The sequence below is a fragment of the Wyeomyia smithii genome, chromosome 3 (genome assembly GCF_029784165.1).
Source record: "Wyeomyia smithii strain HCP4-BCI-WySm-NY-G18 chromosome 3, ASM2978416v1, whole genome shotgun sequence".
In the NCBI taxonomy this organism is placed as follows: Eukaryota; Metazoa; Arthropoda; class Insecta; order Diptera; family Culicidae; genus Wyeomyia; species Wyeomyia smithii.
Window position 1 is genome coordinate 76,077,777 of NC_073696.1, and position 12,626 is coordinate 76,090,402.

Below are 12,626 nucleotides of genomic sequence, written 5' to 3' on the forward strand. Positions count from 1 at the left end.
TGGTTCCACATCATGCTGCAGGGTAGCCGGTGAGATATCGGACGCTTTCGTGACGTTAGATGCTTTGAAGTAGGGTGACGGGATGCCAAACTTATTGTTTAACATTGCATTGGAAGGTACTATACGGAGGGCTGGCGTTCAGAGAAGCGGAACCATTATGACGAAGTCTCACATGCTCCTAGGTTTTGCAGACGATATCGACATCAGTGGTATTAATCGTAGAACGATGGAAGACGCCTTTGGACCTCTCTAGAGAGGAGCCTCTGAGATTTAGGATCTGCCCAACTTAAGTCTGATAAAACGAAGTACACTAAGGTCGCTTTTTACGCGGTGTTTTTTTACGCGGGTTTTTTTAAGCGGTTTTTTTTACGCGGATTCCGGAATTTACGCGATTTTTTACGCGGATTCCGGAATTTTCGCGCTTTTTTACGCGGATTCTGGAATTTACGCGTTTTTTTTACGCGGTACTTTTTTTACGCGGCACATATCCCCCGCGTAAAAAGCGACTTTAGTATACATGGTGGCTGGTAGAGAGCGGGGTAGCCCGTCGGATGTTGATGGTGCGGTGGTGCGATGTAGAATCAATTGAAGTAGTCGACGAATTTATTTAACTAGGTACATTGCACAATGGTCCAGAAACCAAATTTAGGGGGAAATTTGGGTCTAGAGCTCTATAGCAATGTTTTAGAGAAAAACTTTCTTCTACAAAGTTGTTACATATAAGAATGCGCTTATTGAAAAATTATCAAAAATTAGGGTGACCAAAATTTTCGAAGCAATCAACTATCTAACTTTTTTATCTTTGAAGATAGAAGAAAAACTTGTTCTACAATGTTATAGCTCCAATAATTTTAAGTAACTTTTAAAAAAAAAAGTTTTTTCTATCTTTGAAAACAACCGATTTAAATTGAAAAAACACATTTTGCGCTCTAACTTCTTTATTTCAAGTTTCACCTTTAAACTGCCTTTGTACGACTTTTAAAGCTTTTTAAGAGAAGTAATTTGCAATTCTGATATCGCCAATATCTCTATTCTACTCAAAGTTATTGATGTTTTTCATCGAAAAACATGCGTTTTTCATTTGTATGTCATTCATTTTGGGACAAACATAAAAAATATCTCTTGGTCTCATTTTAAAGGGCATAATTGAGTCTATAAATGGAGGAACTTTTAGAGATATGTTATTTTTTAAATTTGAGTAAATTCAATTTAAAAACAAGACGAAAATTTCAATAATTTTATACATTATGCATATAAAAGCACCCAGATTTATGTTTTGGTATTTTTTCTTATAACTAGACGTAACTACCTTTAATTTGACCCAAAAAGATCGAAAATCGATCCACTGTTCCAAAAGTTATGATTTTTTTTTAAATAAAATACATCGAATATAGCCGTTTTCTATGGTCACCCTATTTCGGAGCTGGTCCCCTTAACAACCCAACGAAACAATACGGGTTTGATTATTTTCAACATAGATGCATCCCTGCGATTTTGAGCACAGTTGAAGCACTTTGCGTGACTAACTTCGAAATAGGGTGACCATAAAAATTGACTGTGTTCGATGTATTTAATTTAAAAAAAAATCATAACTTTTGAACCAGTTGATCGATTTTCGATCTTTTTGGGTCAATTTAAAGGTAATTACGTCTTGTTATAAGAAAAAATACCAAAACATAAATCTGGGTGCTTTTATATGCATAATATATAAAATTATTGAAATTTTCGTCTTGTTTTTAAATTGAATTTACTCAAATTTAAAAAATAACATATCTCTAAAAGTTCCTCCATTTATAGAGTCAATTATGCCCTTCAAAATGAAACCAAGCGATATTTTTTATGTTTGCCCCAAAATGAATGACATACAAATGAAAAACGCATGTTTTTTGATGAAAAACATCAATAACTTTGAGTAGAATAGAGATATTGGCGATATCAGAATTGCAAATTGCTTCTCTTAAAAAGCTTTAAAAGTCGTACAAAGGCAGTTTAAAGGTGAAACTTGAAATAAAGAAGTAAGAGCGCAAAATGTGTTTTTTCAATATAAATCGGTTGTTTTCAAAGATAGAAAAAACTTTTTTTTACAAAGTTGCTTAAAATTATTGGAACTATAACACTGTAGAACAAGTTTTTCTTCTATCTTCAAAGATAAAAAAGTTAGATAGTTGATTGCTTTGAAAATTTCGGTCACCCTAATTTTTGATAATTTTTCAATAAGCGCATTCTCATATGTAACAACTTTGTAGAAGAAAGTTTTTCTCTAAAACATTGCTATAGAGCTCTAGACCCAAATTTCCTCCTAAATTTGGTTTCTGGACCATTGTGCATTGGTGACGAACACTCTACTAGCACTCTATAAAAGCTCTGATTCTCTCGGTGGTACTCTATGGCCATGGAGCAAGGACACTGAAAGAGGTTGATCGACTAGCTCTCAGTGTTTTTGAGCATAAAATCTGGCGGTCAATTTTAGGCGGCAAACTGAAAAATGGTGTTTGGAGCAGACGCATAAACCATAAAGTATACCAGGCATACAAATCCACGGAGATAGTCAAGCGGATGAAACAGGCTACAGTAGGCTGGGAATGTAAGTAGAATGCCGGATAAACTGTATTCAGCAGGAGTCCCAGAACAGACCGCCAATTTCGGGGTAGTCCCCGCACTCGTTGAATGTGTGCTGTCGACGAGGATGTCCGCGTAATAGGTGTTAGAGGCGACTGGATGATAGCAGCCCGAGATCGAAAGATATGGTGACGTAGTCTGGATTTGGCACTGGATCGGTAATCGGTCTGTCGTCGCAAAAGCAAAGTAAGCGAAGTAAGTCTGTTCAAAAGAATTGCAGTCCTCGGATTTTGCGTCGTGGATCCATGATTCTTAGATCAGCACGACAGATAGCTTATCTTTGGTAAACCTCCGGCAAAAAACACTAGAAGCACCCTTTGAACCTTTGCATGATGTAAATTCACCTGAACGCTGCATTAGCTGCTCTTCGGGTTTCTCCGTTTATGTTCCGTGTATTTCACTTCTACGGACGTACATGTCTGTCTGTATACATGTAGGAATCTGAAAATCTACGGAGTTACACGAAATAGCTCTGGCATCTCTGCTACAGTGGAGTTCCAATTGACGGACGCTTACCATCTGCGGGGATACCCGGACCGTCTGTTCACCTACAGCAACATGCTTTGATAGTTGGAACTGATCAGATGTACTGTACACGCTTACTCCTTTTGCACTTTTTAGGTGGAACTTCGTTATTGCTGATTTGCATCATGCAGGTGAGAGCGATGCACTCCCCTAAGAAGTCTTCGAACGTACCTTTCGTGTTTTGGCAACACAACCCTTCGCACCTGTGTTTGACAGTCTCGTGGTTTCCAGTATTTCCTTATAGGAAGCCCAACGATGTTTTTATTCTGATCTAGCCTTTAGTGCAGACCGATGTCATGACAACTGTTTCCTGAAGTCGCCGCAGATGATGATGATGCTAGTGTTGAAAATATGATCATAAGCTCCGTTCATTGTGCCGCAAGTGTTACTGTACAGATTTATACTATATTGAATGTAGGGCTATCCAGAACGTGTTGAAGCATGTTTGAACATGACCATTTATGTCCTGCACAAAATCCATAGAACGTTCAAAACAAAACAGTCGTTTTTCGCTTGTTGCATTCTAACACACCACTTGCAGCAACAGTTGATCTCGCATGGACCGAGCTTATTCGGCTGTTCCGCAAACACTGACAGCCTTTTGACGTATGATCAAGCCAAAGAGCCAGCGACAAACGGTTTCAAGCAAAATGTATTGGGATGATGTTCGTGACAGGGATGTGCTTTAGTGCTTGTGTTTGGTGACGTTCAGGCTTGCCAGATCTACGGATTGATCCGCAGGTCTAGGGATTTGTTCACTTCTATGGATTTACAAATATATACAGGGGAAATCCCTAGAAAGGCGAACTAAAGATTAGTGATTAAACCGTAGGTCCTCCGTTCAGAGCGATTCACTGTCGAGGTAGAAGTTCTCCTCCGATTCCATCTCCTTAGATCCACTTGTTGCGTGTGACCTTTCGTCAGACATTGAATCAGTTTGGGATTAATAACTTTTTCTACAAGCTACAACTATCGTAGCATCGTCTTCAGAAGAGTATTTCCCAGGAAAATTTCCTACAAATATCATGTTACGATATGTTTTTAGAAGCCAACTGTACATCTCTAGAGAATAAGTTTTGAAAAAGTTCATTTTCCCATATAAAATCGTTTAGAAACTTTAAAAATCTGGCGCAAAAATATAGTTTCACCGATCGATCTGAAAAGTTACATGGTTGTTATAGGACCCAGAAGGAATACGAAAAGTGCATAAGAGCGAAAAAATAACACCATCGCTTTTTTCCCATATAACCCCAGTCTACTGCCCATATGAAGGGAGACCCGGCGACGAGAAGGAAGCGTTCTACACACAGCTAGAGTAGGTCTATGATAGCTGCCCGCGACGGACGTGAAAGTCGTCATTGGGGACATGAGATAGACAGCAAGCCGTGTCTAATTAGCCTCCCGTGGTATGGTAGTCCGAAGTACCTTCTTCCCTCGCAAAGATATCCACAAAACCCCTTGGAGGTCACCCGTCCAACAAACAGAGAATCAAATCAACCACGTTCTGATCGACGGCAGGTTCTTATCACGTTCGCACCTAGCACTTGCATACGCTCAAAACTCTCGACAGTATATAACACCCGTCAAAGTTGAACGTCGCCACCAAATATTGAGCAACTGCGGGACGCCGGGTTTGCACAGGAATATACGCAGCGGTTGGAGGCAGCGTTACCCACGTAAGAGCAGCTTGGCGCAGTTACTCTTAAAGACGGCTGGAGGAGCATCCGATCCGCCAAAGGTACCACTGATGTGGCGCTACTAGGTACAAGAGCTACGAATCAGAAATGACTCGTTTTACGGCGAATGCAAACAGTTAGTTGAAAAGAAGAATGCAATAGCACCGTACGAGAGCGAACGTGGAGCGATAGCGACGGGTACGGAACTAAGTCCTCTGAAGGAAAAAACGTAGTGATGGAAGAACTGTACCAAGCCAATGACACTCGGAAGTTCTACGAGAAGCTGAACAGTTCCCGTAATGGCTGCGTGCCACAAGTTAATATGTGCAGAAGCTAGGACGGCAACCTCTTCACGAACGAGTGGCGGAACTTCGATGAGCATATGAACGGCGATGCAGTAGAGCACGAGGACGGTATGACAACTGATCTTGGTGTACGAGCAGAAGACAACAGGATTCCAGCCCCCGATCTCCTAGAGGTGGAGTGGGAGATTAGCGCGCCAAAAAACAATAAAACTGCTGGAGTGGACCAACTACTGTTCAATAATGCCCTGGAAGGTGTCATAAGAAGAGCGGGGATTAACACGATTGGCACGAAATCGGTTCAAATGTTTAGTTCCATCGATGATCATCTATCGTCCACACCGCTAAGATTGGTAGATTGCGGTGGGATGGGCATATGTAAGGATGTCGAACGACGGCCTAGTAAAGATGGTCCTTGAAACCAATCCCTACGGGGCGAGACGGAGAGGTGCACAGCAGATAAGGTGGATCGATCGGGCGGAAGACGATCTACGGACCGTACGCAGACTGCAGAGCTGGTGAACTGCATCCGTAAATCGAGGGATAAGGTAAGGTAAGAGTTATCATGAAGTTCATTTGTCGACGTAACTTTTGAAAACGATATAAACCTAATAATGCCATACCCAAGGACCCGTTGCAAAACCATTCAGAATGTTTGTTCCAGATTGCTGCTGCTGTTACTATTAATTTCCATCATTCGCTTCAAACACTTAATCCAAACAGTATTCGCTTCAAACGTCTAATTTCAATTCTACCCTTTTTTCCATTTGTTTTAAGTCTTTCGAAGCAATCAATTATGAATCGAATATTGTTACAGAATCGTCCAGAGTGGTTATTTTCCCTTGCCAAAAAATGTAATGAGAGTTTTTTTAGAGATTCTTTCAGTCGCAGCTGATACCTGAACTACCATGCGTCTTTACCATTTCCATATTTTTTTTTTGATATGCAAAAATACGTGACTCAAAATACGCAAAAATACGTGACTCAAAAATTATGAATTTAAAATAATATTATTTGATCTTATGACAGAATGAAAATATATGATCGAATAATTTTATTGGATAAAAGAGTACTTTTTATTGGCGTAAGCACAGGTTTATGCTCCTTACAATTACTCAACCAAAGCAAGTAGAGTTTATAAACCTAATAGAAACACATAATTTCAACGTTCGAGTGTTTTGAAACACATCAGCATATTTTCATGTCATTCATTCATGACGCACCAACCAACAATAAAAAATCTAGCTCCTGTTAATTAATCGTATGAAAGTAAGCATGAACCGTTAAATGGCTCTGTGATGAGTCTCATTCTTACTACGCACCATGCGTCTCCCTAAAAATTCAACACATTTTGTTTGGAGTTGCGACAATTGAGTTTATCATGAACATTAGTATGCTTGCACTCATGAACCGACCCGCTCTTGCGACTAAAATTGAGTGGAATTCGTTGCAAACTCGCTCTGTTATGGTTTATTATGTCTCAAACGGGTCGAACAGCACGTGGTTTTCCACGAAAACATTACGAATATGGAACCAACATGAGCGCTTATCTATCACCCCAAACTGGTCCATCTTCTGTCGGAACCAGTCTCTCACGGAAATAGTTTATTCTCTCTCTTTCTCTGCAGTTCCAAGAATTGGTAGAAGTCGACTGTTATGGTTTGTTCTGCACGGACAGTTTGCTTCTGCCGTTCGGTTCGAGTAGTGGAACTTACTCGAGGACCGCTTTCATTCGTCGGTAGCTGAAAAAGAACAAAAAACCAAAAACCCCAAGTGCTATATTAATTCGGGCGTCTGCCACCTCCTCGTCGTGAGAATCTCTTCGTGCTGCTCGACATTATCGCAACGAACGCAGAGGGAAACTTTTTTAAAGTTTCTATTTCCAACATCGTACAGTTCTGTCTGATTTGCAGAGGATTTTCACCCCGCCGGATATTACATCAAGTGAGGATTATGGGTGCCAAGGGTGCGTTTTCACCCTGGCAATGACTGGCCTTGTGTGGAAAGTTATGAGTGCGGTGTGCGGGAGGGCAGAGAGTGGTCTTTCTATCAGTGATTTTTGTTTCTCTGCTTTGGCGAGGATTTAATCGGCCTGCCAGGATATGTACAGTGTGTGAACACGATGGGGTTTCGATGAGCAGCTTATTTCATGTATCCTGGCCATGTTAGCGGTAGTTTTGGTGAACCTCCGAAACGTGTTTATTATTGATTGATTGGTTGTGTGATCGCTGGGTGTCTCTTGCTGTACGAATATAGTGTCAATTTAATTGAAAACTGAAATTTTACCGCCTAATGATTCATCGTTGTTTTTTACGATCCTGTGACCACGAGCTTTTTCTGCAGTTTGTAAAAAAGTGAACTTTTTTCCTCCATTTTAAATACAGAAAATTGCTTTGCAGAACGGATATGTTCACATTTGCAGATTCGAAATTAAAAACAAAATTAAATAAGTAAAAATGAGACAAAATGAAAATGGACTAGCAAACCTAAGTGTATAAAATCGGTAAACGAAAATTTGTGTTAAAATCGAATAAACTTCAACGAACAAAGCTGTATTTGACGTAACTTATAATATCTAGGATTGCCTCGAAATGTTTACGATATTTATCTATTTCAACAAAATAGTGCAATAGTTAGGAGCAAACATTGAAAAGGCGTTTACTTCAATCTTTGAGCTCAATATTGGAATATAGAATACAAATATGTCAGTGAAAATTGCAAATTATTATAAAGACATACGGAATTTAGTGCTTTGAGCTGTCAAATTGGTTTGACTCAGTTTTTTGCAACTGTACAGTATTACGTATTTACAAGAAATGGCGTATTGCTTCTCTAATCTGTGTATCCGTGTATCCGAGTCAAAAACAGATACAAATTAATTCTTATTAACGTTTCTGGTTCTTTCGTTTATGTTTTTGTGTGGATTTTTCCAATAAAAATTATATATTTTACACCAAGAGACACCTAAACATACAAATAGTTTTTTTTTTCTCGTGACTCTTCGGCCCGCAGGAAAAACTATCAAGACTTTTTTTTTGTGAAGCGCATCATTGCCATAATGCGGAAATCTTACTGCTTGTGTTATGAAGCCCAACCGTTACTCTATTATCCTGAGAATCAGTGCGCGCAAGAAAGAATGCAGCTTTCGAGTGCTTGTTTGCATCTAGTGAAGATTCATAGTTAAAGCATCGTTCAACAGTCAACTTGAAATTAGTGCATCCGGAGCGTGACCTTTCTTTCTCCGGAGGAAACTCTAGCCTGAAAAATGCGCATGAAATATGGGAAGCTGTTCGTTATTGTTATGATATGTTTCAATTTGGTGGTGTTTTACTATTCGTGGAAATACTTCCTAACGAGAACTGAGTTTCTTTCTGGCACCTTCAATAAACATGCATCGGAAAGAGAACCTATAGAACGGGTTGGTTTCGATGAAGACGATGGCATTGTACATTCCTCTGCCGTGCGAAGTGCCGTAAAACAAGAAAAACCAATACCAATGAAACAAACCAGGTTTAGTCGCATTCGGGACCGCATACAAAATACGAACAAATTTTTGCGGAAAAGTATTACCATCGTTTTTCGCGACTTTTACGATTTCGATAACGATTTAATGCAGTCCATCGCTAGTGTAATAAACCTTATTCCCAACATAGCGGTGTTCATCATTTCCACCGACATTCCGTACCCTCCGCTGGATGTTTTCACCAGTCCCGGCCAGTCCTCCAATCAAACAAACTGGTTCGAAAAAGACAGTAACGTGAGATTCTTCAGCCTGAGCTACGACATCACCAAACCCCTCAAGGACACTCTTCCGATACTGCAGATACGGACGCGGTACACGCTGTTCATGCCTGATAGCGTTCGTCTTAACGGCCGATCGCTTCTCTCCCGATTGCTGCGGGAAATTTCGTCCCCTTCCACCGAAGATTTGCTGTTGCAGCAGCATCAAAATCTACTTCTGAAGCAGAACAATCAGGCGGTGGAAAGCAGAATCGATATGACCCGGAAACCAGAGCACAGGATAATTGCCGTCCCGTTTGCTTCCAATCAGAAAACGGTTGCCAATTGCTGCCATCTGCAGCTGGATCTACCGAACTGGACGCTGGAGTACGTGACTGGCAATGGGACCGACAGCTGCGACATGGTAATTAATTTCATTATTCAGTGTAATTATTGTTTCTATAATTATTATACAACTGGTTTGTGACACTGGATTGGAGCGGATTCATTGGAATTCCAATCAGGATCCAGGAACGTGTTCGTAGCAATTAGCTGTAGAAAGGGAATGAAGTATGGAAATTATTAGCCATTAGCACGTTTTACAGAAATTGCAGCCAGTAAAACTTGCATAATTCGAAAAACATTGCATGTTGAAAAGGTTTCAGCTGGTTTTTAAATTTCTCATTCAGTCAACTATGAACTGATCAATTCCTGGTTTAAACAAACATTTTAATCTTGAGCAATTTCTTCTTCCATGTTTCAAACATAAATCTTAGGATAAAGAGGTTTGCGTCTAAATCGCGTTAGATGTTGGGCAACTTTAACCTGATGCAGAGGTTTCTGCAAAGGAGTCTTTTCTCTCGTATATCCAAACAAACATACCATTTTAATTTTCCGTATACTTCCAAAGATCGAATCGGGACTCTGCTTTTCACGAACATGGCGTTTTTAACGGTCCGTCATCATTTTCCTCTATTAGTATCTCTCCCCGTTTTAGACGTGGATCGCGCTTCAGTTCTGCTTTGTGGCTATCACCGTTGCTTTATTCACCAGTTTCCTGCAGCCCTCAAGTAGCCCGTTTTACTGGGGATATAGATGATGAGAATATCGTGCTTTCGGCAATAGTCCTTATATCCGCCTCCATTCAAATAGTGGCCGTTTTCCAATTTTTTGTATTTCGAGTTATCCTCTTTTTCGAAAACCCCGCCCAACACAGATCTCGTATGCTTAAAACTCGTAGATGGAACTGGTATAGCGATTATATATCGTCGGTTTCGTGCAACATTGGCATTGGCATTTTGCATTTTTGGGTTGTTGATAGCAAACGATGCCAAATAATGTAAATTTGCTTCACATAGAACCCCGTTTCGAAATTCACAATAAAACTCCAGAGTTATGAGTAGAAGTGCCTTTGCTGCACAAATCGAAATTTCCCTATAATGTTAGTAAAAATAAGGTTTCAACTTGAACAACGTGCTCGTAATATGTGCATGATAGAAAGTGTTGGCTAAAAATTGGAAATCTTAAAATTTAAAGTTTTCTTGAAAATTAAAAAACAAATTTTCGACGTAAATTTTCAAACGCGTTTTACTCGAAACTATGATTTTTGAGTTGTACCAGTGTTGCACGAAATGGACGATATCTTGATCGGTAGTCCACTATGACTAGGTTTGCGGTTTTCTCTCCCTTGCACGTACTTCACATCAAAGCAATAAAAACTAAGCCCTAAGAGTACCAAAGTAGTACACTGAACGTTGCAATCCTTGAAACGTTCAAACGTTCAAACGGAAAAGGTGTTCGGTTGGTTCAACCATCGATGTCCATAACTTTCGCTGCATCGTTATTGAATTGTTACCATACCAATCAGCTCCTGGCCGAAGCGTCCCTTGTTGGTCGAAGAAGTCATCTCCATTCAATTCAGTCCATGGCTATAGCTTGCCAGCCATGTTGTCTGTGAAGGCACCCCAGTTCGTTTTCCGCTTGATCGAGCTACCTTACTCGCTGCGCGCCTCGTCCCCTCATTCCAGTCGGGTCATTTTCGAGAACCATTTTCACCGGGCTGTCGTCCTACATCCTTACGACATGCCCAGCCCACTGTAGTCCCCTGAACATCGCCGTTTGAACAATGAGTGGTTCTACCAGCAGCTGATGCAACTCGTGGTTCATCCGGTTCCGCTGTGATTCATCTACTATCTGCACTCCACCACAGATGGCACGCAGCACCTCCCTTTCGAAAACCCCAAGGGTGCGTTGGTCCTCTACGACCGTGGTCCAAGTTTCGGGGCCGTACTGGACTACCGGTCTTATCAGTGTTTAGTAGATGGTCAACCTAGTACGACGACGGATTTTATTCGAGCAGAGCGTCCTCTGGAGTCCGATTTCCTGCCCTAGGGCGTCGACGAATTTCTCTGCTGGTTTCGTTGTCAGCAGTGAGGCCAGGTACACGAACTAGTCTACCACCTCGATTTCGTCACCACTAATATGATTTCGAGGCGGGAGGTTTATATTGTCTTCTCTGGAACCTCTTCCTCTCACGTACTTAGTCTTCGATGCGTTTATGGTCAGTTCAATTCGTCCAGCTCTGATGTACGTCTCCGTCATATTTTAAGGGTTTTTGCTACGATGTCGATGTCATCGACGAAACCAAAGAGCTGAACGGACCCCCTGAATATCGTGCCTTTCGTGTCGATACCGTATAACACCTTCCAAAGCGATAATGCATAACAAGCACAAGAATCCGTCTCCTTGCTGTAACCCTTGTCGAGATTAGAAGGGACTCGAGAGTGCCCCGAAACTCGAACTGCGCACATCACCCGATCCATCGTCGACTTGACCAACCGTGTAAGTTCATCCGGGAAACTGTAATAGTGATCTCGATCGATTTTGTCGTACGCCGATTTAAAATCGATGAACAAATAGTGTGTGGGCACATCATAGAACCTGCCGTACCGCGAATACTTGGTCCGTGGTGACGCGGGCATCCATAAATCCCACCTGTTATTGCCCCACAAACTCCCTCGCAAACGGTGATGTTCGACGGCGTAAAACTTAAGAGAGTATCTTGTAGACTGCGCTCACCAGCGTGATTGTAGAGTAGTTGCAGCAACCCAACTGATCGCCCTTTTTGTAAATGTGCACTGTACCCTCTCTTCCTCTCCTCCGGTTCTACCTCCTCCTCCCAAATCTTAGCAATACTCCAGTGTAGATCTTTGGTCAGTGATTCGCCACCGTGGTTCAACAACTCGCTGAGAAGTTGGTCAGCTACAGCTGCTGTGTTGTTTTTAGCCGGCCGAACTCCTCTTCAGGGGCTGGAATTCTACCGTTATTTGCGCGTACAGCGAGATCTACTACCACTTCGGCGTCGTCCTCTGCTACATTACCAATGAGGTCGTAGTACTGCTTCTACCCTTCTATCACCTCACACTTGTTCGTAAGAAGGTTGCCGTCCAGGTCCCTGCACATGTAGGCCTGTGACGCCTCGATATTGAATTCACTGTGATCTGATTCGTGACCTAGCGAACAAGTTCGCATTTGTTACCGTCGAATTCTTCTCTTTCAAAATCCTTAAGACATCAACCGCGTGAATCGGAACATGCAATGTTCCGACATAAAAGTTGTGAAATCCCTTGATAACTCATGTAGCTCTAAAGCACGTTTTTCTAACAAGCTTCGAAATTAGCTTTGCTTCGTGGAATTTGATTCGCATCTCATCTAATAATGGAAGTCTATAGTGTTCACCTTTGATCGCGCAGCTCGGTGCTCGCACGACTAAGCGAAAGTCATT

At 41.3% G+C, this 12,626-nt stretch overlaps 1 protein-coding gene across 1 annotated transcript in view; it reads left to right on the forward strand.

Annotated features, from left to right (window-relative positions):
• The first annotated feature begins 6,787 nt into the window (after positions 1–6,787).
• The window catches only part of LOC129732757 (ribitol 5-phosphate transferase FKRP), a 29,000-nt gene continuing 23,161 nt past the window's right edge, over positions 6,788–12,626 (forward strand). Inside the window, exons 1-2 of the mRNA XM_055693949.1 lie at positions 6,788–7,066; positions 8,135–9,266. Of these exons, the coding sequence (XP_055549924.1) occupies positions 8,388–9,266 (879 nt within the window). The 5' untranslated portion in view covers positions 6,788–7,066; positions 8,135–8,387. The remainder of the gene's footprint in view (positions 7,067–8,134; positions 9,267–12,626) is intronic.